Below are 27857 nucleotides of genomic sequence, written 5' to 3' on the forward strand. Positions count from 1 at the left end.
GCCAGAAATCGCGGTGGATCTGTCAAAAAGGGGACGTCTGAAACAATGACTTTGTTTCTTGACATTTTCCAAATTTTCTTTTTTGTGACTCTGTATTTGTTTAATTCCTTCAGACCTCATATCATTTTGTATACTCAAAACGGAATGATTTGTTGTTGACGTTATTCATTTTCTTAGCTCAAGCCGAATTTCATAAATCATAAATTATTCCGCGATTACAAGGGCCAAGGTGAATTTGATAGACGTTAACCATGTGTGATTTGTAACACAGGAGTCCAGAACAAACTATTCCCACTGTTGTTTCCAGTCAGAGGAACAGGCAGGGCTTATAGTGTGTGATAGAACAATCTGATAAAAAAGACATTAGTATCCAGTTTAGAGGGGGGGGGGATGCTCATTGTGCTGACTAAGCCAAGTTAGGCGTAGCTGACCTCAGCTCCGCATTCCAGCCAACCCCTGGGTATTCTCAGGAATCTTCTGAGGCAGCCGGCAGATAAACTTTTGGGACTTGTTATTGAATGAAAATACGTGGGACACAGTGTAGAGCCTGGTTTGCTCTAGGAGGGCTGTCAGGCAGTCGTTTAATCAGATGTTCACATCGGTGCGTCTGGCGCTGTAAAACAGCTTTGAGGCTCAAAGCAAGAACAACGTTCCAGTGTTCCGTCATGTGATACCGGAGTCAAGCTGAGTGGCCAAGAAAGCAAAACATTTGTCTGGTTTCTTCATTTATATCATTAAACTTATTCTGTATTCAAGTTAAATTAATCTTTCATTATTCATTTCATTTTATTTTTTTTTTTTCCCCTGCGCAAATAATGTGTAAATTTTAAACTGTTTTTGGCAGAAAGCTTGTGTTTATTGGAATATCACTAATTAAATAAATTTCAGAGTGGGGAATCAAAAAGCACGAGTTAATTTATTAATAAAAAAAAAAAAACCAGATTTCCTTTATTATGTTCGCTCTGTTAAAATGAACAGTGAAATAATAAACTAACATAATCAAACTGCTTGGCAATCGTCCTGCGTTGGGTTTTTTTTCTCTCTCTCTTTTCCCTAATAGAGAGTTGCAGCCTCTTGGCTGCTTTAAGTTCAGGTTTCTTGTCAATCAGCCAACTTATACACTTTCTTGTACTTGCGCTTAATGGTTATATATGTATTTGAAAAAAAAAAAGACTAAATTATGCATGTGCGTGCGTGTGTGTGTGTGTGTGTGTTTGTGTGTGTCTGTATGTGTTCAGGCACCTTAACGTGAACTGCCCGTCTACCGTGCCTTGGCCTTGTCTGTGTTCAGCTATCATTCCAAAGTCGTGTTAGGTTGCCGCTCTTGGAATCAGAGCGCAGAACACATGTGTCGCCTGCTGCCTGGTGACTTCATTCAAACACTGGAGAAAAAAGTGAGTCTTTTGGAAGAGGTCCAAGCTCAAGGAAAACTCTAAATCAGTGCAGAGAAAAAAAAAAAACGGACCAGAGCAGGCGTATGATTTCATAGAGGGAATATTATTGTGTTTATATGTGTGCGACTAAAACCGTTGTGTAAGGAGAGGACAGAATTTGAGTGTGTGAAGGTGTTCTGGAGGGTGGAAATGAGAGACGTGGTTTGGAATTTCAGACACTGTCTGCCATCCTTCTGAGCGGTTAAACTACCCAGCATGTACAGTTGTCACTAAAAATGGAGATCCCTGTTTGATTCTCTCTCTCTCCCTCTCTCTCTCTCTTCTTACCACATGTTCCCAGACAGCTGCCGAACAGAAACTCCAGGGTTCGTGGAGGGGGTATACATTCATCACTCAGAGAGTCCACTGGAAGCCAAGGTCACTGTCAGACTTCTCCTTATGAGGTGGCTCTAATGCTCCAAACACAGCTCTGAAGGCTTATGCATTATTCCTTGTTTTTTTTTTTCCTTTCAACAAAGTGTTATAAAATCACCATGTTCCTTTCAATAACTTTATAGTTACTGTGAATACTTCAGTTCAGAGGTGGCATAGTCTTTACCTGTTGTTATTGTTGTTAAAGGCAATATTCTCTTAAACAATAACAACAACAACAAAAACAAAAGGCAATTGTTAGACAGTTTGTTTTCCTAAATTTTATGCATCCTAAACGGTTTTCCAGATTTGAGAGATGTCTTAACCAATTGGAAATGATGAATAATGCTCTGTTTGAAAGATAAATTTATGCTATATATTTATGCTATAGATCAGTGAGCTCTTATGAACTGGGGCACACGACAGACTGTCCAGTTGTACATTACCCTGGGGGGTATTCCAAATATGTGGTTTAGCGACTAACCCGAATAAGTTAACTCAGAGTAAGTTGTAAACCTCCTAATAGAAGAGTCCTTGGGCTTTGTTTTGCTTGGAGAATGAAGCCATAGGGCTCTTCTATTAGGAGGTTTACTACTTACTCTGAGTTAACTTATCTGGGTTAGTCACTAAACCACACACTTGGAATAACCCCCTGGTCTCAGTCAGGGACTGCCAGGGAGTATGGTCTTAACAACGGTAGCGGGCCCTATTTAGTGTTGTACTCCCCTTTTTGATAACACATTACCAGACACACTGTCACTGCTCACAAGGTCTCTATTAGCACTGAACCTGAGTGTGTGTGTGTGTGTGTGTGACATGGGCCCCAAATATATTGTGACACTTTCTGTATGTGCGTGCGTGTGTGTGTGTGAGTGTGTGTGTGTGTGTGGGTGTGTGGTGTCAAAAATAGGATTAAGTCCCGTTCAGGGTCACATGGCACTCAGTGTAAAGAGCTGTTTTACAAGGCAGGGATTAAAGATGGCCTTGACAGCTCAAATAAAGTCCACTGCTCACTGCTGTACTGTAGAGAATCTGACATCATCACATTACCCTCCTCATTCAGCTCCTCTTCACTACCGAACCACCATAAAGCCCAAGCGGGCTACAGTCAAACCTGCTCGACCACGTTTCACAAGCAAACCGTATAAGTCGGCGTAGCTGCGTCGATACGTTAACCGCCCTATACCCTTTAGGTTTGGTCTGTGGTATAAAACGTGTTAAAGTTGTCCGGCATTCCAGAGCTCTGGGATGGAAGGGGCGAAGAGACTTGGCAAGAGGGCTCCAGCCGCCTGGACTTTCGCTGATAAAGACGAAGAGCGTTCTGAATGCCACCACTTTTCCTGTGTCTGGGCGTAAGGGCTTCTGCTATTTGTCACCGAGCCTGGAGCCGCAGATAGGACGGCACTGGCCGGCTTTTTTTTTGGAACAGACCGTTGAGCGGTTGCCTAATTGCGTGTGCTGCTTGGTCCAAAACTTCATATTGCTCAAGGGTCTGAACCTAATCTGAACCGAATCAAATTCGAACCAGAGTGTCATGTTATGCTGTGTAGAGCCATAAAAACAAAGATTACACCCATGTATTTATATTCATTAATACGTCCTTTGGACCAAGCCAGCGTTTATTTGCGAAACTGATTCGCTGAAACGAGAATGCTTGCCTTCCAGACATCAATATTTGTTTTTTGATTATTCCCCGTTTTTCACAGTTGGAACAGGGCAGCCTCAGCAGTCAAGTCTTAAAATGAAACATCTTTTCCAGAAAAGACTGGAGAAGAGGAGTGAAGAATTCCTTGCTGTTTATTAGGAAGACAAAGAAAACCTTGTATACCAGTCATCACGGATATACTGGTTAATGCATAGAGCGGTTCACTGTCGAAAACCGTGGGGGCTTCGACAGCTGGTGCTGACCAGGGGTGTAAAACAAATTCTGATTAAGCCAAACTCTTACTGTTGACCCTGACCCCACCAGTCTAAAACAGCACAGAGGTCACTCGCATGCAAGAAAGGTCATCAGAGTTTTTTCAGGTGGGTCTTTTCCCCAGACTTGCTTAACTCAGAGCTTCTGTTCTGCTCTGTTTGCGAACAGATATCGCCGAGTTAATAATAGTGGATTATTACTGGTCGTGACCTTGACGCGATAACTAACCACAAACAAAAACAGATATTGACCTAATTTTAACTCTGGGGTATGTTTATATTTAGGGTGTGTATTTACGACATACTTGGAAAGACAGATGGAAACTACTTAATCTAAACAGACTGAAACATTTCTGGTGAAAAAATTTGGTTGAATTCCATATTGTTCATGGAGATTTCGCACTCTTTACTAAGTGCTAAAGAGTGACTCTCATGGAATTTAGGGATTTCCCTGAGACAGGAACGAATTAAATTGTAATCTTTTTTTTTTTTAAAACAATTTGTCACCATATGTCAAAGGTTAAGCATGGACATCTGTCTAAATTCTAGCAACTTACAGTTTACAGGCGATCTGTAAAAATGCTAAATAAGGGTGACATCTGCTGGTTACAGTTCATTTGTTGATGCCAGTGAGGTTTGAGGTGAGGGAGATTCACTTGAACCTAACTCAGCTGAAATAAACTTAGAAGAAAAAAAAAAAAAAAAGGAAAGTGAAAGAATGTTTAAAGTCACGTATCCTAAAGAACCCATTATTTTGTGCCATAAACCTGTGTTAGAGACAAAAATGAGCTTGAGAATGCAGCATACCGTCTTGTTGCCTTTCTCTGACTAATGCTGAAAGACTTTAAGAATGCCACACTCCAGTCTCAGGTATTTCAAGTCTAGCTCTCAAATCAAGAAGTCTTGCTGATTTTTTTCACTCATTTGTTGAAGGACTCATGTCTAACTGCCAAGCACAATATGTCACTGACTGGCACTCAGTAGCCAATCAGCCACATATTGCAGCTGGAAGGGCGGAAAAAAAAAAATGCAAGACTTGAACGTTTCAGAGTTGTATAACTGCTCCAGACCTCCTGCGCCTGACAGAGAGATTTTTCTTCGCCCTGGTCTTTAATGGTGTTCATGAATCAGCCGCTGATGTTGAGCAGAAAAATGCAAAGTTTGGGTTCTTATGAGATTCCTGTGTCTTGTTGCATCCTCCCTTGAGACTCATCCCAGCTGGAGTCTGCGGGCATACCTCCAGAATGCCAGTGTAAAAATAAAGAGCGCAACAGTTCTGTACAAACTATGAACTCGCTCACTTTCTCCCAGCTGTTCCAGGCTCCAGGACTCTCACTCTCTCAGCTGCGCTCTTAAAAGCCATATCCACTCCAGTGTAAAAGAAACTTGAGGCTAGTTATTCACTTTAGCAAGCTCAGCCAATGACTCAACTTAATTTAATTGTCATTGGGCTAAGTACTGATTGAAGAGGGTAATGGCGGTTCGGTTTCACCATTGGACATTACCTAAAAAAAAATAGGTTATTTTGTTACCCTATGTAAGAGTATTTGATCACTGTAAATTCAATTACATAATAACCGCACGTAATCTCAGAGTGTCACACCTCCATCGTCTGTGTTAAAGCAATTTTCAAAGCGACGCCAGATTTTTGTTCTACCAAGAAAATACATTGCGTCATTGTCTCCATGATACATGACACAGTTGAGTTGACGAGCAGCTAGACAGCTCAGGGGTTGTGAGACAGTTTGAGATCACTTGTGAAATTCTGTTATGCTGCAGAAGAGAAAGTTCTTTTCAATTTCCATTTTTAGATACCTCTCAGGGCCTTCTTCTGGTGCAATTTATAAACAGACACACACATTGCCCCCCCCTTGCCTGGGTCTCACACCCTGGGGGTGTTAAGATGCCAGCTGGTCTCAGTGGAGGGGGCAAACTCATAGTTTGCATTCTGTGCCCCACTCAGAGGAGGAAACAAGGCCAGGGACAGACAGGCCCCTGGTTACAGACTCTGGGTCGGCTGGTAAACAGTAGACAAAGTTCACTGGGTTTCCTAATGAAGATTCCTAGCGTGGCTGAGAGACAGAGCAACGGAGGTCGTTCTAACTGTTTACGTCGTTAAAGGAAATGAAATGCGAGGACCATCCTTTAACAGGTAACGTGACAGGTGTAGGTTGATGCACTGGAGTGAATTTAAATAAACTTTTTTTTTTTGCAACTGATATTAAAATCCAAACATCTTTGATCAGCAGCCAAGTAACCTGATGTGATTAAGTTAACAGAAAGTAGTTAATAAGGCTAATGTAGACAAAATACTCTACATCAAGAGTTGAGCGTTATATTGTGCTATGACATGTTTATGAATTTAGAGTCTGTACAGCATACTGCCGTTAACAGCAGACCTATTCTCTTCGGTGAAGTTATGAGCTAACGCGTGGGAAGAGAAGAAAGCTTGCTCGGTGCAGCATTGCGCAACAGCCCTAGTCCCTCAGGGTAATAAATAAGCTATCGTCAGCCCGCTACGAGCCGTTAGCATGAAGTGTATTCTGCTGCTGTTGTCACTACTATCACACCGTTTCATTAACGCATCATTAAACACCCAGACTCCACATGTATCTACAAGCTGAGGAAGTCTCAATGAGGTAATCACTCCCTCCCTGCCTGCTGTCTCCATTTACCCTCAGCTGTTTGCCATGAACGACTCGCAGTTAAAAATGAAACCGAATTCCTAATATATTACTAGTTTAGCGTGTTGCATTCGTTTCGGGTTCATTGATCCAAATAGTAAAATATGAAGACGTGAAGTGTTTTTTTTTTGACAATGATGTTCACTGAAGAATGCGAAGATTTCAGTTTTGTTTCGTGGTGCTAATCTCAGGCCCTGCATCACGAACCTTAATGGGCTGTGTTGTCACAGAAGCAGGTGCTACAGACTCCCAGACTGATACAAGACTGTGCCAAGACTGACAGTTTCCTGGCAGTTGGATCTCTTTTGAACAGAACACTGTACATGCAAGGAGGAAACTGAGAATACATCACAAGTTAATGAAAGACACCGAGTTTGTTCGCTCAGTTTCACTTTACACATGAACAGGTGGTTTTGAGAGTCGACTAGCTTGTCTTCATCTCAAACGTCCTATATGCCCCGCAGTACGGTGCTCTATTACACAGATGCATTTAAGGTCAGTACTGCTCTATCTGATTAGAACGTAAGGACGGGAAAACAAACAAAAAATAGTGGTCATTTTTATAATGTACCTTATCCAAGTGTTTCTCCAAATATTGACTTGGTGAGAAAATTACCACAAACGTCAACTCATTCGCTGTGTGAATAAAATCAACTTTTGGTGTATGTTTCAAGGAAGGGTTTTGAGATCCGCAGGAGTCAGCACATTCAGAGTCAGTAGTCATGCACAGCTGCCGGCCCCAATGAACAAGTCGCCTGTGAATCGCTCTTTAAGTTGTTAAGGCACAAAAAAATGCACACCACAGACATATGTTTTCTCTTTGACTCGATGCCAACTCAAAGTAATCGCAGCAGGGTGAAATACTAAAGGCATGTGTTGCTCACTTAATTATCACAGTGATGGTTTAGCTGGCACCCTCTACTGTCCAGTTAAAGTATTGCAAGTGATTGACCAATAACATACGGAGTAATAAAATCTACTGATTTGTATTTTTGGATTCTCTAGAGATCACTGTTTGCATATTTTGCTCTAGTTCATCAGGAAATTTAAAACATGGGCAGTGCCTTTACTTACACCTATAAAAAAAACACTGAGGCAGTAGTTGTTGTCAACTTTTAATGTTAATCTGAAAAAGTAACCAAGTCATTTAAACATTTATTTAATTGAAATTGGACACAGTTTCTTAAAACACTGATGTAGCATTAATAATGTAAAAAGGAAAGCACTGAAAAATTCAAGTGTTTGTAGCATCTAAATGGTATGGTCAGCCCTTAAAGGGCAAAAATACATACAAAAAAGGAAGATTCATACAAATACAATACAGCACTAATTGCAGAATGGAATAGAAAAGATTCCCTTTGGAATTAATATAAATACACTCAGCTACTTAGCGTAGTGAGTAGTGTAGCTGAGCTTCATGCTGAGGACTCAGTGTTGGGTGGTGCTTGGCTTCATGCTGAGGACTCAGTGTTGGGTGGTGCTTGGCCTCATGCTGAGGACTCAGTGTTGGGTGGTGCTTGGCTTCATGCTGAGGACTCAGTGTTGGGTGGTGCTTGGCTTCATGCTGAGGACTCAGTGTTGGGTGGTGCTTGGCTTCAGGCTGAGGACTCAGTGTTGGGTGGTATCGTGGTGCTGATGAGATCTCTGGGAAGACTCTCTCTGGCCTCCTGCATCCTCCTGCGTGCTCTCTGGAAAGCCTCTGAATATATAAACACACACACACACGCACACACGCAGCCAGGCACGCGGACTTACTATGAACAACAAGGGCTTGGATACAATGTATTTATTGTACAAATACTGTAGATATGAATATCTACCAATGTTCTTGGTTGATATCCATATCCAGTGTTCTGAAATAAGGTGTGTGGGGGTATTGCATTGACAAACTTCTTTTCAATACACTGGCAGTGAATGACAGTCTTGGATTGAATTGGATGGAGTCTGTTATTTCCAGTCTTACCTAGTACATTGTAGACAGATCCTTGTTGACTGTGGCCTCCAAGCTGGTCCAAAACAGTTTGTCTCCTCTTCTTCAGGGAGCTAGCGTCAACAAAAGCCCTGACAGGCAGAAAGAACAAACATTACCCCGACTTGAACTCATCACTGAATGATGATCTTTACTAGTTTAAAGTAAATATATTTGTATGAACTCAAATTCACCTTGATAAAAACACAGAATATCAGTCTCACGGTTTTGATAAGAAATAAATCAGCGTGGAATAGTCATCACATCAATAATAGATAAACGCACTCTTTGATCCTAGTCTAATGCCGACTTACCTGGCATGCTGAATGCAGTTGAGAGTAAAAGTCACACTGCCTGTGGTCTGAGTGCGGAAGCCAAATCGACTCAGTCGATCTCCCTTGGAGATAAAAAGATAATTTAAGTTGTGATACGATACCAGTCCCATAAATTATCCATGAATTTAAAGGAAAAAAAACAAAACATTTTCATCATAATAAAAGGTGCCTTTCAAGACAAAGGAACCGGTCAAATACATGCACATGATTCGAACATGGGGCCTGCAGAAATATTGATAAACATCCTTCCTCACTGAATATTGACCTAAAACTCACTGTTTCATCTGCATGCTTTGTTGGGTGTTCAGGGTGAATGGGAATAACATGAATATATTTAATATTTTTATAATTCATATAGTGAGATGAGCTGACCTTAAAAGTGCCTGGTACTCTGACATAACTGATATCCTCCAGTTCAGGGGCTCCACCTATGAAAAACCTCCTCAGCTCTGCCACTGTACCACTCTGCAAGGGCCTCCATGTCTGACATGTGACTTTGTGGTACCCTGACAAACAAACCAATAAATAACAACAGCAACAACAAAAAAAACAAAACAAAAACATGTATTTGTAGTACACCACTCATAAACCTTCACACACAAACATGCAAACAAGAGTGAGCCACATTCTCACCATGTTCTTTTTTTTTAAATTTAGATCACAGCTCGCAATTACATGTTGGCAAGTTACGCGACTGAAAATGAAATAACACATAAACTAAGGAACACTGATTTTAATGACGAGTAATCCAGAGAATGTGTTTGTTGCCGAACAGAAAAGTCGTACCAGGGCTTGAGGGTAAGACAAGGTAACCGTAGCCCTCTGTTCTGTACCTCTGCCAGAAATCCAGAGACAGAACTTTGAAGTAGAGAACTGGCCACTGAGGTAATGACTCTATGGACAACAACAGTAATAAAATCCAACATTAACTAGAGTTATTTCTTATTCCCACAGTGATTTTAGGATGAATGTCTACCTTATAGGATGTACACGGATATGTTTGTCTTCACACTTGTTTAATACAAACAGTGAAATGTTCTTATTGGATCTATGGTAAAATGAATTCTTCTAAACTCTAAACTCTTCTCAACCTGTAAAGCTCTTACCATCAGATTCGTCCTCCTTTTTGAAGAAAGCCTCAAAGCTGAACGGGTATGAAAAGAATGCCACGTTGTCCTGAAAATAAAGTGCATTCTCAGATTGTCACGTATTTGGTGAAGGAGAAAACATACATGGGCGGTTATCTGTCTTCTCACTAACCTTTCCCAGAGCGCGTGTGCGACAAGTCTGTGTTACGCCAGACAGAGCCTGAAAGGGCAAACTAGACCAGTCTAGAGAGAAAACACCAGTCACTATTAAAAACTCGCCCTGAACGCAAACCGCTTAGAGAAAGAGAGCGAATAAATCACTTACAACTCATCGATGGAAAAAAAAAAAAAAAAATCCAAAACCCAATGAGGAGGTACAACAAGAGCTGTTGACTTACTGTTTGGCAACTCCAGCAAGAAGTGGACATACAGATTATCATACTCATAGCCCATGGCAGACACTGAACAAAAAAAAAAAAAAGAAGAAAAAGAAAGAAACTGAGATGTAACTGATCACAGAAAGTTCATCTGTGCCTTACGCTGCAACACAACTTGATTTATGGAAAAGCATCACATTCAACTGGAACTTGGGTTAATGTTCGATCTATGATTTCCATGACGATTATACATTTTTGGAACTATCGAGAGTCACTACATTTTGTTTTGAAATGCACTTTATCTTTTAATACTCACCAATCTCTCCGTTTACGATCAAGCGGAGTACACCAGGTGGAGGCTGAGAAGAAAAAAAAAACAACAACAAACACCAACATATAACTTCACCCAATGCTTCTGTTTAAAACAGCATGACCGAAGTATGAATGCATTATTGTCGCACGTACCATTTCAAATTCCTGCCCAACGAGGCTGTTGAGGTAATCTCTATGTCGATTGTACAGCTGAAAAATAGTTTTATGGGTTAGCCAACGGAAGCTGAGAGAATTCACTGACCGAAGAACTTTGTGCGGTAAATTAATAAAATGTATCGGGGGGATGTAGCTGGAAACACTTGTAAACACGCACATCTCTGTACATGCGCTGCTCACGCTCTTTCTCCTCATTACTGATGGACGCTGACGCGTTTTCCAGAAACAGACGCCAGACCTCCCTCTTCTCTCCTTCGGTTTCCAGTCTGGTTTAGAATCATCCATAGATATTAAAACATCACCCACAATTCCCTCTCTCTGTTTTCATATCTCCATGTAACAGAGCCTCTACGAGTTCAAAAACATTCTTTCATCCAACTGTTCAGTATTATAATACCATGTAAATCTAATTTTTTTTAATAATAATTTAACTACTAACATTATAGTAATCCATAATGGAAGTGCAATGAGAAAAGGCTAAATGGTGTTATATTCAGACAGAGGGATGAGGAAAGGTGGGAGGAGTCTCTTGCCTGTAAGGGCCTCTGCCGTTGTTAAAGTCTGGTTTGATAGTGATGACTCCATTGCTGTCTGCTCTTATGGTACACAATAAGTATTCATTCTCCTTCATGCCCAGCCTATGAACACACGTCACCTCCGTCAGACACTTATTTTAATGCACATCGACTGTGGTTTGTTGCGTAATGTTTAATTTAAACAAATTAGCGATTGAATAATAAATAATACAGTTATATTTCACTCACTTTCCAGAAGGTCCCAGATCTGCCATGATGTGCATTGTTTGAACTGGGGTATTGATGATGTGACTGTTTTTCATGAATTCGTCTGATGGTTCCCAAACAATCAGACGAGACTTTGGGACATTCATTTCTCTGCGAAACACAACCCCACAAGTTAATCTTTTTACATAAACACATGGCCATTGAAATGCTTAGAAACAGCTGATTACTCTGAGGTTAAATTTATTCAAAAGCCATTTCAAAGCATCTATCCTACAGAGTACAGCGGTGAATTACTTACGCTGGCCGCCTATCTTGTCTCCTGTGTCTAACGTTAGCCATGCGTTCTGTTAACAGGGTTGGGGTGGACTTCGCTGGTGTCGTCAGACTCTGAGCTTGCTGCTGTCGCGATAAAAACTTCACAGAACTGACACAAACCTCACTACTTGTGCCTTCACTACTTTACTTCAGCCATCTGTATTTATGATAATGGTAAGACAGAATAACAACAGTATTTACTAGGGAGATGCTACTTATATACTAGATTTATGAGGAATTGTAAAACTATAACAGAGATTTATATTGTGTAGCCCACCTCTTCCCAGTTTGTGAAACGATCAAAATCTGTATAGGTGAAAATACGTTGATTTCTTCTCCGTTTTGAGCGTTTCAACGCCGTGACTTCATTGTGGTATTGTTGCTCCAGTGGTGTATGGCAGGCTGACTCAGTCTGGTACAGATCCATTTCAAACTAAAAAAAACATGAAAATTATATATGTATACACACACACACACACACACACACACACATATATATATATAAAATTATCCAGCATATAAACGTGTAAATATGTTTAAACCATTATTAACAAAACAATAAAATGCCGTTTCTCAAACGGTCACCGACCTGACTGAAGAATTTTTCTTGCCAACCAACCACCAGCTCTTCATCATCAGCTGAAAAAGGAAAGAAGTTACTTACTGCTGGATCTTATACCTATGAGGTCAATGCTATTTATCAAGCGCTGTATTACTGTATCACCACCTAACTGATATAACTAATCGTTTTTACATATTCTTGTACCTGTTTGCGTCGGAGAGTTAAAAGTATCGAGCTCGATAACACCACTCTCTTGTTGAGCCAGCACTTGCTGCTGAAGATTTTGAGATAAAGACGCAGTCGAAGTAACTCGTTGGATTTGGACTCTGTGAAAGACCAAAACGGAGATCACACCGATGCAAAACACTTGATCTGAGGCATATCCATATTTCACAGAGTGCTGTATTTAAAACCCTACAGATGATTCACACAAAACGCCGATTTACTCATTTTTTTGGCAGCTAGTGACAGACTTGTCGAGGAATCTCATACAGTTTACAAATGATGACAGTCAAATTGAGTTGTAATGGTTGCTAACTGCTATACATTCACAAACATCCGTAGCTTGCTATACCTGGTAAAGGGGTTCACTTACTTTATTTTAAGGTTCTTGACGCTATCTCGGGAACGGTAGACTGTTTCCCCGGTGTCAGTACTCCATCCATCGGCCATAACTGCTAAAGTAGCGTCGTCTTTACAAAGCACGAACCGTTAGCTTTTAAAGTAGTATGTCGCCAAACTAGCTAATTTGCTAGTTTAGTGCAACAAAATGAAGCGAAATTCCTTGGTCAGATCAACAAGCAACACACTGTTCAGTCGCAAGCTGAAAATAAATCAATAAACCAAAGGAGAATATTCCACTGAAGAGACGTATATCCATTCTGATTAAATGGGTTAACTTCTTAAAAACAATCTCAGTAGTCGCTGAACCCCGTACTGAAAAGCGTCTCGTTGCATAGTAACAAGAAGACCTTCCGTCCTGCTTTAGTCTTCACGGTCTGTAATTTACATGCCGGGCCAGTTGATGGCGATATGCACCATTAAGTGACGCACAATCAACAATCTTACGAAGAAAGATTTGTTTGACATCCCATCTCAGTGTTGCACGCGGTGTGAGGCGCTGGGACATGAAAAGCTGTACGTATCCTGTGATCCTAACGTGCCGGGAGAACCTTTCTCTCCTACATGTACAGTACTGTTTGCGGTGTACCGTAATGAGGTTTTCAGACAGCAACTTCCCTTAGTTTACGTTTGTCTCCTTTCTGAAGTGATACTGAAGGACAAATTAGCTTGATCCTCAGCAGCACAGCTTTGGCATGTACACTATAAATTGTATGAAGTCGGCGCGTGTGGTAGTTTAACCCTTTCGTCTGAATTCAGATTTTTTTTTTTAGTGTAGATAATCATGGGATTTTTTTGAAAAAGAAGTTTTTCTTCATTATAAGATGCTGTCATGAAACAGCATATAGTTATATAGTTTTGCACAGCGAGCATCTCAGAACAAAGTAAAAATGCCTGTGTGGGAAGAAATCAGTATGTGCACTCAGATAATCAGAGGCTTAAGACTGCCGGCTCATAATTTAGGTCTGCCTTTTTATGGTCTCAGACAGTCCTATCATTGTACAAGAAGCCTTCTGTTGCCCAGAGACACTGGTCCAAAACCAGTCGTTAGATTGCGACGGAGTCCCCTCAACAGTAAGCTTGACAGAATTGCTGGGTCTACAGAATGGCATGAAGAACCTGATGATTCTCAGGGCCAATTTAGGTTTTCTACTGGAAGGAATGAGCAAAAGAACCATGTTCCAGAACGTTCTGAGAGGAGAACTGGAACAAAGAGCAGGATCTCATCAGAGCTTCAGAAACTTTGTTTTGAGGACTTTTCAAGAGAAAACCACAGGATTCATGGAAATATTAGAGAAGAAAAGACATTTCCAAGCGCTGGCAAAGGAAACCAGTTTGACAAACGGTTTGAATTTGTGTTTGGAGTGGCTCCCTGTTTGCTTGCGCTTAGCCAAGGGAAGAGGAAGATTAATCGACTGTTTGTGAAGCACACAGAAAGACAGCAGAGGGAGGCTGTTCAGACAGTTAGCGCGCTAGCGCTCGAGCGTGGGATTCAAATCCAACGGGTCAACAAAAAGGAATTAGACAGGATGACTCGTGGAGGGGTACACCAAGGCTTGTGCCTTCAAGCAAGTCCTCTCACCTACCTAACGGACAACCTGACTGCTAAACTTAAGACGGACAGAAATAACAGTCCACTCTGGTTGGTCCTTGATAGTATACAGGACCCCATGAATCTTGGTGCCATTTTGCGCTCTGCTTATTTTCTCGGAGTTGACCGAGTTGTGAGTAGTCTAAGAAACAGGTGGGCTACACATTTGACATGCAGAAAAGACCATTTCCTCAGCTCTGTTTCTTTTATCGGAGTTGAAGTAATTCTTTGAAGTTGCATTAATGATAATTAGTTAAGACAGATTTTCAGGTACAATTCATTTTTGATTCAGTCAGATCAGGGAGCATGTCAAAACTGCATTTGTTAACAATAATTGCTCGAAGGATTTTATTTGAATGTTTTTTCTATTCATTATGAAAAATAGTGAATTTCAGTTAGTTTAGTTAACTCACTCTCACTCATTATCTAAGCCGCTTATCCTGATTAGGGGGGGGGGGGGTTAGTTAACTGTGTAAGTTAAATTTACAGAGTAAACTTCAAACCATAATAAAGCGCAATTGAATTTTGGTGTGGACAAATTCCTGAAGACTTTGTCCTCCTCAAACTTTATGAAAAGTTACACTGTGACGGTGGTCTTTTTAATGCATATCTTATCTTTCTTCACTAGCTGTCCTCTCACCCCAGTGGTGAGCAAGGCCAGTTCAGGTGTCATGGAGATAATGGGAGTTTATGGCCAAAACAGTCTAGAGGATATGGTTAAGGTACACTATCTCACCTTTTTTCCCTCTTCAACAGCACCTCATCTGCTCTAATCCACTGCATTTAAACATTCCTCCACTAGAGGGCAGACAAAGATCAGTGATGCTAAGTTGCTTAGTGTATAGCTAAGTCATGTTCATGGACGGTTTATACTGTGTGATTTTTACAAGATAAAGGATTTAACGCTGTGACGTTATTTAGGTGAAGGCACAAGAAGGGTGGCACATCGTTGGCACAGTGGGGTTTGAAGCAGAGGATTCTGCAGCTCCAACTTTGCCTTGTCATGAGTTTCGTATGACCAAGCCAACATTGCTATTGATGGGTGAGTAATAGCCACATTCGCATTCACAGATGTGTATGTAATGATGTAATCTATATTCTGGACTCTGAACCCTCCTGAGGACATGCTGAAAGCTGCGACTCTTTTGTCAGGAGGTGAGGGGGTGGGTCTGTCTCCTGAGCTACGTCAGACGTGTGATGTCCTGCTCACCATCCCACCCAGGAGAGACCTCCACCCAGCCGTGGAATCCCTTAATGTCTCTGTAGCTACAGGTATACTCAGATACACCACCTACACTGCCCTACCTAACTCCACCTTATACTGCTACCACTGAGAATCTGGATCTTCCTGTAAAGTTGACCGACTATTCTTGTTACTTTGCAGTTGTTTGACTGGACATATATACAAGTGATTAGCCATCACCTGTGAATTCAATAAGTATAATAAAATTGTTGCGTGTGAACCTCTACTCTCAAATAGGAAGGAAGTAACTTGCCTCACGATTAATTATTATTTTCTCTTCCACCCAGGTATCCTTCTGCACTCTTTGCTGTCATCTCGCAGATGTGGCCAATGATGGTGTTTACCAAAGAGCAGCTCCTGTAAGCTCCTTACACTGCTTAATCACTGGATTACTTCATCAATTAGCAGTCAGTGTGTGTGTGTGGGTCGCAGTGTGGGTGTGTGCGTGCGTGCCTGCATGTGTGTGTGTGTGTGTGTGTGTGTGAAGACTCTGATTGATCAGAAGTGTAAAGGTTGCTGATGGACTCTTTGCATCACTGAGACAGACTTAGCTCGGTACTGCTTCAGGAAGAGATGGACTCTGTTACTGCTAATGTTCCATAGAAAATAAATCAATTACTACCTGAACAGTCACTCCCTCTATCTTCCATACACAAAACATGTTTGAATACGATTAAATGTGTTTCAACAAATCTGTTCATGTTTGTTTGTTTGTTTGTTTGTTTTTGTTTTGAATGATAAGAGACAAAATAACGTTTGAAACACACACGTTTTGTCTCAATATTATTTTTACCAATACAGCACTGAGAGTATGCAGTTAACCAATTAAAATGGATGAAAATTTCACTACCACGTTGGGAGCACTTGTGTGTGAGTTTGTTTTGCCCTGGGAGAGGGAACTGTTGGCAGCTGATGCTAATGTCAGTTGCGCTGTATTGATCAGTAGAACAGTATTAGTAAACAGCATGGCCGCTGGGTCTAGGTCAAGCTATGTTTTGGGTCACTAACTATTTGAATTGATTTTTTTCAGAGCAAACTGTAATGTTTAGCACTGTTCCATTTTCACCGTCGCAATTCAGCGTGCGCTTATGCCATTTTTTTTTTTTTTTTGGAATACGCCAAACTGAACCATCAGTTATGCAGCGGTTCTGGTGAATTCTGCCTTAAATATATGAATGACTGAATTCAAAAATGAAGATTGTATATAAAAAAAAACAACATTTTATTGGAAATGTGTTTATGATTCCCCTTATTGAACACTGACAGTAAATATTGAAAATACTATGTTCTTCTTGGCACTATGCTGCTTTCTCCATAGTAATTTAGGGCGTTTCTGAAATATGTTTGTGGATGTTCAGAAATAGGATCCTTTGCGTTTCAGCTTTATTTGGGGATCTACCTCCTCTGCCCTAACAACATATGCACTACTTATTGCTTTGATTGATTTTTGCCTATTCAGTAGTTATGAATTATAAATAAGGACTTTGTGGCTTAGAGACAGGACCTTTTACATTCATCACAGTTAATCTATGGTGAAGTCACATTGTGTACCTTAAAAGTAACAGTGCACAAAACAATTAATTACATTCTCAACAGCAACAACAAAAAGTGAGATTTTATGTGTAGTTTTATGCATGTCCTTGTACGTACAGCTTTTTAGCCTTCAGCGTTCTCAGGTTTTTAATAGCAGTTGTACATCTTTGAATTTGTAAGCTGCATAAATTATTCCCGCAAATCTCTCAGTTTACGAGTACAAAATTAAAAAATAAATTAAATGTCATTTAAATATGATTGTTTTGTGACGGCGTATGTTCCTCCACGTGCTTCATTTACTTTACCCAAAACGTTATGATAAGCATCATTTTTGGGTGAAGTGGTGATGTAATATGCAAGATGTCCAGCAGGTGGTGCTGTGTGTCACTACTGTAGAGCTGAAATGCCACACTTCAGTAGGGACGCGTCTACCGCCTATGCTTTCCTTCACGCGTCAGGGATCGGCGGCTGACTGGGGGTTATGGAACGGCACGGGTTACAATTAAACTCAAACGGGCTCCACTGGCGAGCCAGTAGAGACTGCAACAGGACGATTAACCCGCTAATACAGTGAACCATTAGACCTCTCTGTCTCTCTACTCTTAGCCTCGGGGCTAGAGGGGAGAATAGGACATTAGAGGAGACGGTTTGATGTAATGACCCATTCTATGATTTTATACTGGAGAATAATGATTTGCCGTAATGTGTAGAGGGGACAGGCCTATGCAGATCTATCACTTCGAGTCGCCGCTCTGTAATTTGAACCTTCCTTCGCTAAGTCTATATTTAGGAAGACACCTGGGTCCCTGATGTAGTTTTTTTTAGTATGAAACATCGCGGTAAATACAAAGAGAAAGCTTTGAAGTTGAATTAGTGCTGAAGACTCGTAATCGAAGTTCCTAAAGCCTTTCTTTGTGGCTCATGGTTAATGCACACGATAGCGAATGGCGGAGTTTTGTTTTCCTTTAATTGTGTATCGGTGTCCTGTGCTATTCGCTTCATTCCATAATACGTTCACACCAGTCACTCTTCTTTATTTACACAATTAGAGAGAAAAGTAAATATGCAACGTCTGGTCTTTTTCCTCCTGTCTCTTGTAAGATTGCACTCTTGTTTTATCAGCTCCGCAGGCACAGCCGTGTCCCGCTCGCATTCTCTGGCCTTTTGTGTTTTTAGGTGAGATTGACAGACAGCTTTCCCTCCCTGGAGTGTGGTTCTATTAATCTATTTAATATGCCACAGAAACAGTGAACCAAGCAGACTGGCAGCCCGGTAATAGAACGGGGGGGGGGGGGGGGGGGGGGGGGGGGGGGGAAGGCACTTCTGCATATCAGACAGCCAAAGGTGCAGGCAAAGCGATTGCTCTCTCTGTATATTACATGGATCGTGGCACTACTGGGTCACCTCATAGTTTTAAGACAATGAATGAAAAGTATATACAGGACTGTATGACTCAGACCTTCAAATGTGTCTGTATTGTTGTGACATATTTTGCTGTTTAAAATGCTGGTTCATTGACAGAATGGCATGGGTGATGCGTGATGCTGCTTTTCTTTGTGGAGATACAGATTTGAGACCTTCAGAACTGGAACACAGTTGTTGGGATTTAAATTGAAAAGGAGTGAGCACATGCACATGGAGTGTAAGAGTGAGTTGATTTAGAGTTGATGTGAATTTGAAGTGGCAATCCATATTACTGTTCAATTACTCACTGTTAAATTCCTTATTTATAGATCATAGACAGACGATCGTCAATACCGAATCTCACCCTTTACTTGATGGGGTATCTGTTATACCTGTTGGGTAGTTTACATGATAAATATGGGCAGTTAGGGTAATTTCTTTGCTAAGGACTGTATTGAAGTTATTGCTGTTGTGAAAACAGTGAAGGACAAGTGACTATGGCCACATTGGTGATAACGCTTACAGAATACAGACTGAGCTCTCTCATGTTTCAGACTCCTAATTGAACTGAGGTTTATGTGTGATAGAGAAATAAGATCATACTGGCTTCTGTGAAGAGAGAAAGGGGTGGAAATCTCTCTCTCTCTCTCTCTCTCTCTCACACACACACACACACACACCCCTCCTTTTAGTTCTATGTGCTAAATGAGGCAACTCCCTTGCACAAATGAAAATTCTTCATAAATTTTATATGACAGTGTTTTAGTTCATTACGGATGGTGAGTTATTAGCTAATTTGCTGGCTGAAATTCCCAGGCAGTTTGACTGAGTTGAGCTGTCAGGAAGGAGCTAGATGTGGTTCGTGCTTGATGGTGAATATTAGAAGGAGGGGCAACAGATGAAATTAAACTTGGCTGGAGCGTCTGAAATGGACTGGAAAACACAGCCCAATGCTAACAGAGAGCTACAACATCCCTCCTAATTTGGCAAACAGTTGATGATAACTAGCGCCAAGCTAGGGGTCACCCACAGGTCAGATGTGTTGTATTTCATAAACTCTCTTTTCATAAACTCTAGCTTGTGAGAAAAGCAAGATGAACTTACCGAATGGTCTGCAACTATTAATTGCTATGAATGTGTTCCTTTTCCTCACAAGTTAGTCTCACATGCTAACGTGGCTAACCACGCCAGTTAAGTTATATCTGTATTGTTGGTTTTACGCGAACTGCTGCTAGCACTGTAATGCTGAGAACGTCTTCCCTGACTACTTTTGCATTTGTATAACCCCCCCTTGAGTTTTTCCCCCTGCCAAGGATGTCAGCTGAGATGTTTGAATACGCTGTGTTTGCCTGGAGCAACGCATGGTCGGGTAGGCACACAGCCAGGTTTCGTTGATGTGTTTGGAGCTGAAAATTGCAATCCTGGGAATCCATTTGGCTCGAAACAAAGGAGATGGCAGCGTTTTTTTGGCACAGTGTTTGGTGCTTGTGCCGCATACTCTCTCTCTCTCTCTCTCTCTGTCACCCTCTTTCTCTCTCTCTCTCCCTCCCTCCCTCCCTCCCATGGTGGCAGGAGGTGAAGGCTTCCCTAATATGCCAAATTACTGAAACACATGTAAACAAATACCCTTTGGAAGAAAGCCACACACACAAACACAAGCCAAGCGCTTAGACCTGCCGTTTACAGACACACAGGCACCTCGGTTGAATATGAGGATAAACTGAGAATCATTGTCACTTTCTTGATTCTGACCCAAAAGGTATTTGGAAAGCCATTTAGAGGTATGCTTGCAGTTTCATCGGTGAACTTGCATATTCATGTTCAGTATGCCTACAATTTGTGCTAACATTTGAGCTCGCACGGTACTGACTGGATATAACTTTTTAATCATGCAAACAATTTTTGTTTTGCGATAAACGGAGACCATTTGGAGGACCCTGTTTCCTGGGACAGAGAAAAAAAGCTATTGTACTGAAGAGGGTTGTTGTGTTACAACATTCTGTGTAATAATTTACTCTGTGTCTTTGAATATCTGTTCTAAGTGCATTTTTACTGGCTGTAACTGAGACTTGAATTTGCTTTTAGATATGCAATCTCATACAAACTCAATGTCAACATTGTCTTGAAGTCTTGAAGTAGAGAATAAATTACTGGTAGAAAAAAAAAAAGAAAAGAGTGATGAACAATTATTCAGAGGAGAGGTGTATCTCTGTATGTGTGTGTGTGTGTGTGTGTGTGTGTTTCATCGGGGGGGGTGGGGGGGGGGGGTAGAGATAGATGTCTGGTGGGAAGTGCTGGGGTGTTAGCTGGTTAGATGGTAATGCGGCATGACACATCTGAAATGAGACCCCGGTTGCCATGGCAAAGAAACAGAAGGGGACAAACCCTCAAGAGGCTCAAATAAAACTTGCTGTAAACGATATTTGATTAGTATTTAGATCATGTACACTCTCAGGTCTCCATCTCTCTCTCTCTCTCTCTCTCTCTCTCTCTGCCTCATACGGTAGCCCATGCCTCTATAATCATGATCTTCTCTCCAGTCATCACATACTGATCGTGGGGTCGTATATGACCCTTCCTCTACTTTCACTCATCCTCTTCCTCTTCCCACATCACCACACCGAGGGGGGGGGGGGTGGAACTGAAGCATTCTCTGGCACGCTTATACATGGACGAAGCAATTTGACATCCCGTTATAACTACAATGGACACCTGACTGTTTTTTTTAAAGGGAGGCTCCTTCTGTTAGACTTCAGAAAATGTTGTCTGACTGAATAGAACTGAATTTGAATAAAAGATCGTTCATGGGTGGACGTGAGTGCGTGTAGCATGATGTTATGTATGTGCATGAATATGGATACACTGAGACTTTGAGTGTTTGTCAGATCGATGATAGACGAGGTAATCATAACAGTTATCTATGGAAACAGTCCAGCATTACTGCCTCTAGTGGTAAACCCCGTAGCGTCACAGAGGCAAGAGGCAACTGTAAACATGTTTGCATGATGCCTCGTTTGTGAAGTGTGAATATAAACAGAGGTGATAGAAGTGAGACATCTGGATCTTGTAGAGCGTGATGCCAAAACAGATCTGTCACAGACAGTGAAAATAACTGTGAGTCTCAGCTGAGTATTATTAAAGGTTTTCGATGCTGTCTCTGTGAATAATTTAAATAGATGGGTCTTAAAAAACACATTTGTTTAAAAAGTCTTGCGAGCGATATTGCAGTAATATTGCAAGCTTTTCTGTTGTCGTTCACTTTCTTTCTTTCTTTCTTCCTTTCTTTTTTTCTTTCTTTCTTTCTTCCTGTCTTCCTCTGGCAAATCTTGTATTAGCTGATTAAATCTGCTTTCATTAAACACATCATTCATTAAACACTCCGCACTAAACACTATGTAAATGCTGCCTCCAACAGTTTAAGTGTCTGTTGGATCCTGTTAAACATCACATTACATTGGTTGATACTGGTGAACACACATAGGTTTGCCATTGAGATAGAGAGAGAGAGAGAGAGAGAGAGAAAGAACGAGAGAGAACTGAAGAGAGAGGTACAGTCACACTGTCACCCTGAAACGGAGAGGAAAAAAAAAAAAAAAAAAGGTTAGGATCAGTACGGTTGCATTTGTCATTATTGGCATACAACTCCGCCCTTTTTCGCCCCCTTCGCCGGCTCTCTCCCCGACAGCCCGTCCGCTCACGACGATAAATCATGATTTCGCTATAACGGATCCCCCCCGTGCGCCGTGCGGTGGAAGTATGTCGCTGCTTATTGATTGCGTCCCTCTCTCCCCTGCCCTACCCATCAGCAGTCTCCACTGATATAAAATCATTATTAAACATCACTGATCTGAAATTCATGCCACACTAAATAAAGTTCGTTTTCTTTAAAGCAAATTTTGATTCATGAGAAGCAACGGTGGTCTTGTGTGAGAACTAATGGCACTGAGATTACAAAGCGTTATTGTACATGGATCCTTTGCAGCCCTATTGATTTGTGTATGGAGTGCATATAATAGGAACCAGTGGAGGGGATCATAAACAGGACAAAATGATGAAGAGAGGGGAAAAAAGAGAACGAGAGAGAGAGAGAGAGAGAGAGAGAGGGAGGGTTAAAGAGAGCAAAAAAGAGAGAGCAAGGACGAGAGGGGGATGAGGAGAGAGAAAGGGCAAACAAGAAAGAGATGGGGTTTGTGTGACCGTGATGTGATGCACTTTACGAGCACTGTTTTTACCTCATAGGTCGTTAATTGAGCATGTTATGCCATGAGGTCTATTAGATCCTCAAATTCAAAACACTTTCTGACCCAGTTTTTTTTTCACACTCTTTTATAAATTATTGTTATTGTAACCTAATTTACATCAAATATTACTGATTTGAAAGAGTTAACAGTCATTATTCATTCGGCATATTTGGTGCTCTGTACAATTCATGTAACCATCAATTTTTTGTTATGTACCACACGGTGAAAGATTTTTAAAATCATCAGTAATCGTTTGTTAAATTGATGAAGGCTACAGGAGTGGCTTTGAGTGTTTGCTGCCTTGTAACTGTTACCATCTGTTGATATACCTCTAGGTAATTAATCAATGAAGTATGAACATTACAGAGAGAATCTCTGTCTTTGATTATTTAAATCATACATATCATTCATGTTTGATCAACTTGTCTGCCCTGTTATGGTGGCATGATTTTTCATAGAGTTATGGGTTAAAACAGTAGTCATTGTCTTATAAATTGCCTTATAAGGTAATTCTATTTGGGGTTTATCAACATCACTACAGAATTCATGATCTTTCATTACATTTTTCAAAAACTGAGTTTCATAATATGTTTCTTTTATATATTTTTATATGATCAAAGCATTACTGGCCATAAGAGCATTTGGTTTTACTTTGCAGACACCATTGTGTCTGTCTGTGTGTGTGTGTGTGTGTGTGCGTGTGCGTGTGCACGTGCATGTGTGTACGCGCGCGCGTGTGTCTTTGAGTCTCTATATATGCCCTTGACACTTACCTTCACCCAAACTTTACGCGCGGGAAAGATATTCCCTGGCTCTCTTGGCAAATAAGCGTGCGGATAGATGATCTCGGCGCCCGATACACGGGCGCGAGCGAGAGCGGCCATGGCCCGGGCAGGATTAGACAAGGGAAGGAGAGGGATATTAATGCAAAGAGGAGGGGACAAGAGTCCTCAGGTCCAATTACTATGCACCCTGCCATCACCATCCGGCTGCACACCACTGAGGTGTAGGGGATTAATGGCCCTGGAAGCTGCCTGCTCCTCTAGCCCAATTACGGGGGCATATTGGCTCCCAGTGTCACCACAACCACTGCTGTGTGAGAATACTGTGTGAAATGTCTAATGGCTTTCAGGGGTCAGGATGGTGGTAGGAGGGCACCAGGCTGCATCTTTAACGGTGGAACCGTTGTAGACAACATTCATCCAATTTGAAAGAAGCTTTACCTTTAATATGTTCTCCATCCAAGATCAGTCCAGCAGACGTACTGCGGTTATTGGGGGAAAAAATACCGCGTGTACTTGGCTATCTTTATGACGACGCATTTGACTTTTTGTTTTTTTGGTTTTCCCATCATCGTTTTCAACGAAGCCAAAAAGAACTCGATTTGATTTCGGTTTTCAAAAGTGAATGTCTGAAAGTGTCATCAAACGTGACCTTTAACATAGTAATCAGATGGAGACAGTATTGTCTCTTTACAAAACAGTCCTTTAAAGCATGACTGATTAAGCGCTGTAAATATTTAATTTCACACCTTGCTATAATTAGATATTAATATTTCATGCTTTCGCCAGCAGGCAATACAATGCTGCATGTCCTAATATCTCGATTAATTTATCACAAGTCAGAGCCTCACTGTTTCCTTTGTTGTCTTTTTTTTCCTTCTAAATTTACTTTGTAAATCTACTACCGCTCGCTTAATCACAGAAATTTCCTATCCACCGATGTTTCCTTTCTTCGGACAAAAAAACCCCCAAAAAACCTCAAACTCAACAGACCTGTAGCCTGTAGACAACGGTTCCAAGCTTCGGGTCGCGATATACAGAAAGGACGCAGCGCTAAATTTTCATACCGAAATTTAGCGCGTAACGCTGTCCGTTTCTCCTCTATGATTCTCTCTTTGTGTAATGCATGTGCAGATGTGAGTAATGTTTCCTTTCAGAGTCCTGTGTAATAAATGAAACTCCACTCTGTGCAGTGTCGAAGCATAGCCCTCATATTGATTACCTCTCATCATTGACCCTCTCAGTGCGGTTTGATTTATGACTGTCTGTTATTTTTACATTAGCCATCAAATTTGTCTCTTCTGGCCGTGCCTTGGCAGAGTAAAGGCCTACTGCTCTCTCTCACCGCACGTAGCGTTGACTTGGACGATCTCGCAATCTACCTCATAACCTATTCTTTAAAATTATGTGTCAGAAACGGTATTCTTTCTGGAATTTTCCATCACCAAGCTGGGCTTTCAGAGAACAATATCAAGAGACTCTGCGCCATATCCTGTTACTATTCAGAATCTAAGCAAGTAGTATAACAAATGTTAAAATGTCTGTCTCAGCTGACTTATATGTCACCTTTTTATTAAACTGGGCTGTGTGGTTCTTACCTAACACTGACTGAGAGGGAAATGTGAACGTAGTGAAGGAAGAGCACCAGTGTGGTAAGACCGCTTAACAGGGTTAACTGAAATAGTAGGTCAGGTTACAGTCTCCCCTGAGGTATCTCAGTCCATATTCCCCTGATCTGTAATGGTCAATAAAGACCAGATTATCCTCCCAGTTGGTTAATCATTAAAGGAGAAAAATGATGGGGAGAAAAAAAAAATCTCCTTTTTGTGTTCTTTGTCATTTGGCTTATAATTAATGACTGTCACATCTACCCTGAGTGAATTAATTCACCCTCTAAATGCCATAGTGTATTGCACTATCGTAAAACCTTTTCTTCTTTTTTTTACACCACAGTGTTTAGAATACGCTGTGTTTTATATGCAGTGTTGCGTTGAACAATGTCCTACGAGCATACAGAATGTTACCATTTGTATATCTCCATATCATTGCCTCTTTATTTGTAGAAAATCCTAATTTTACACAGGAGTACCACAGTACAGAGAGTATTCCCCCAGTCTACTGCTGGCACCCTTCCCTCCTACCCATTCATAGGTAATGGGATTAAACATACTTAGTGTTGCCTTACAGGAAATCTCCTACTCTCTCCCACTCCTGGTGCTCTGCCAGTCTGAATACGGCTGGTGTGTTTGCCAGTGAGTCTGGTCCAACTCCTCATTATCAAGACACAACCCAGAGCTGTAAATTAGACAAAGGGAAGACAGACATCATAATTTAAACATAAACTCCTTGTCTTGAATCTAGGCTGAAAAATGTACCAGAACTCTCCAAAGGGTTATTTGTTCATTTTTATTTATTTATTTATTTATTTATTTATTTATTTATGTGCAACATCTTTGCTCAATTGTCATTAAGATATTAACAAGTTTCTTAGACTGGAACTTTGCGATAACCAGAAAAGATTATAATTTTTCAGCTATCTGTCAGAATTCTGAGTTTGACTTTTGACCGGGCTTTGTATCTCACTGCAATGTTATCTGCCATTTGCTGAAATGTGAACGATGCATACACTGTGTTTGTTCTCTCTGTCCTACTGGAAGTGCCTTTCAATCATTTTACTTATGGCTGAAAAACAACAATATTTTCTCTCTTGATACATTTCTAATACATTTAGTGAGTCATGCACAATGCACAGTCATTTCAGGAAATGTTTATTGGACACTTTTAATTCATTCAAGGAATAGACTTGCGTCAACATAACTCCTGCAGATAAATATTCATATTTTGCACAGTGCTTAAAACTTAACATTTTCATAGAGCTATTTAAAACACTTCTGTATGTGTGAACGCATTTGAGTTTGTACATAATTTTATAGGTCGTATTTTGTGCATACGCAACTGTGGATATGAAAATGGTAATGATTCCATAGCTCAAATTAATGTCCCGTGAAGAAGACAGCACAGAGACAGTTTGTTATGAATTCCATAACGGGCGTCCGTGGCATTCACACAATGTTTAAAAAAATAATTTAAAACCGCTCAGTTCACACTGCCGAATAAGATCATTCAAAAACCGCCGCACTTCGGCACACGTTCTTTCCACTTGGTTTCTATAAATGTAAATGTGGGTTTTTTTTCCGTTTTTTTTTTTTTTTTTTACATGCACAAACTGCATATTCGAAACGGTGTTAACTGTGCCTTTGTTCCGTCTGTCCTTCACACAAATAGGAGAGGGGAGGTGTGAGAAGCCTGGAAAACAGGACCTGATGTGAGATGTGGTGAATTTATCAGTAAAATATGGTTGCCCTCCGTAGCAAAGGCCAGGCCCGAGCCACGTGAATTATGATCGGTTGGAGACGTCAAAGAAATGAAGGCGTGCGCCCGGGATATTGATGGAGGCTGGGGGTGGGGGGGGGGGGCGTAGTCTGTCCTCCCTTACCTCTGAGCCAGTGAACTGGGATGACAAGGGGTCTCGGCCTGAGTATTTGTCATGTGTTTAATATATTAATTATCCGGTAAACATGCCCATGGGAATGACACAGTGTGACAGCTATTCAATGCAGCCCTCTCCTGCTGGCCTCATTCCGGAGTCATGTCTTAACTCAAAAAGTGTCACTCTGGGCCTCTTTTTTTACCCCCGTATTTAAACTCAAAACTAGTTTGGGATTATACAATCATTCTGCAGGTAATAAAACTCACAAAAACAGGTGCGGTAATGTTACTCAAAAAAAAATAAACGAATAAATAAATAGATAAATAAATAAATATACCTATGAAAAGCCAGTGATAAAAAGCTATTGCATATATTTAATATAGAATAACACATAGAGAAATCTCTCTCTCTCTCTCTCTCTCTCTCTCTCTCTCTCTCTCTCTCCCTCAGTCCGGAATAGGTGCTGTTTTTGTGTCATGCTGTCTAAAGCAGTTAGAAATGTGTTCATTATTAAAGCACAAGCATGCCAACTCACTGTGGCTCTTGGCTCCGTCTCTGATGTTTCAAATACCTAAACCCTGAAATTAAGCAATATTTGAGAAGGGGGGGCATGTCTGGAGGCATTGATTGCTTTTGGCTCTCATGTCTGGCTCATAAACAATGTCTGA

General features: G+C 41.0%; 2 protein-coding genes across 3 annotated transcripts; one reads left to right on the forward strand and one right to left on the reverse strand.

Annotated features, from left to right (window-relative positions):
* Positions 1-8001: 8001 nt before the first annotated feature.
* Positions 8002-12956, reverse strand: mks1 (MKS transition zone complex subunit 1). 2 transcript variants are annotated; one of them, XM_030792972.1, is made up of 18 exons: positions 12880-12956; positions 12489-12610; positions 12312-12361; positions 12000-12155; positions 11706-11803; positions 11429-11557; positions 11198-11302; positions 10822-10930; positions 10641-10697; positions 10492-10534; positions 10197-10259; positions 9971-10041; positions 9817-9886; positions 9497-9604; positions 9083-9216; positions 8690-8772; positions 8370-8467; positions 8002-8105 (listed from the first exon to the last, which is right to left on the reverse strand). In XM_030792972.1, the coding sequence occupies exons 1-18, from the start codon at positions 12954-12956 to the stop codon at positions 8002-8004; spliced, it is 1677 nt and encodes a 558-aa protein (XP_030648832.1). The 2 variants fall into 2 exon arrangements, with proteins under 2 accessions (XP_030648832.1, XP_030648831.1); XM_030792971.1 differs by having other exon boundaries at positions 12477-12610.
* Positions 12957-13795: 839 nt separating this feature from the next.
* Positions 13796-16073, forward strand: mrm1 (mitochondrial rRNA methyltransferase 1 homolog (S. cerevisiae)). Its single transcript, XM_030792985.1, has 5 exons — positions 13796-14649; positions 15125-15218; positions 15418-15538; positions 15649-15768; positions 16027-16073. Exons 1-5 carry the CDS (start codon positions 13796-13798, stop codon positions 16071-16073), a joined length of 1236 nt encoding a protein of 411 aa, XP_030648845.1.
* The last annotated feature ends 11784 nt before the right edge of the window (positions 16074-27857 follow it).

Source organism: Chanos chanos, chromosome 15 (genome assembly GCF_902362185.1).
Source record: "Chanos chanos chromosome 15, fChaCha1.1, whole genome shotgun sequence".
Taxonomy (NCBI): Eukaryota; Metazoa; Chordata; class Actinopteri; order Gonorynchiformes; family Chanidae; genus Chanos; species Chanos chanos.

Bases quoted from the DNA above. Each gene is read 5' to 3' on its own strand.
- mks1 (XM_030792971.1), bottom strand. From the start codon at position 12,956: ATGGCCGATGGATGGAGTACTGACACCGGGGAAACAGTCTACCGTTCC. The intron at 11,804-11,999 runs GTGGGCTACACA...TCGCGACAGCAG, and splicing joins GTTTCACAAACTGGGAAGAG to CAAGCTCAGAGTCTGACGAC. The intron at 10,698-10,821 runs GTGCGTGTTTAC...ACTATTTTTCAG, and splicing joins AGCAGCGCATGTACAGAGAT to CTGTACAATCGACATAGAGA.
- mrm1 (XM_030792985.1), top strand. From the start codon at position 13,796: ATGCCTGTGTGGGAAGAAATCAGTATGTGCACTCAGATAATCAGAGGC. The intron at 14,650-15,124 runs GTGGGCTACACA...TTTCTTCACTAG, and splicing joins GTGAGTAGTCTAAGAAACAG to CTGTCCTCTCACCCCAGTGG. The intron at 15,769-16,026 runs GTATACTCAGAT...TCTTCCACCCAG, and splicing joins TAATGTCTCTGTAGCTACAG to GTATCCTTCTGCACTCTTTG.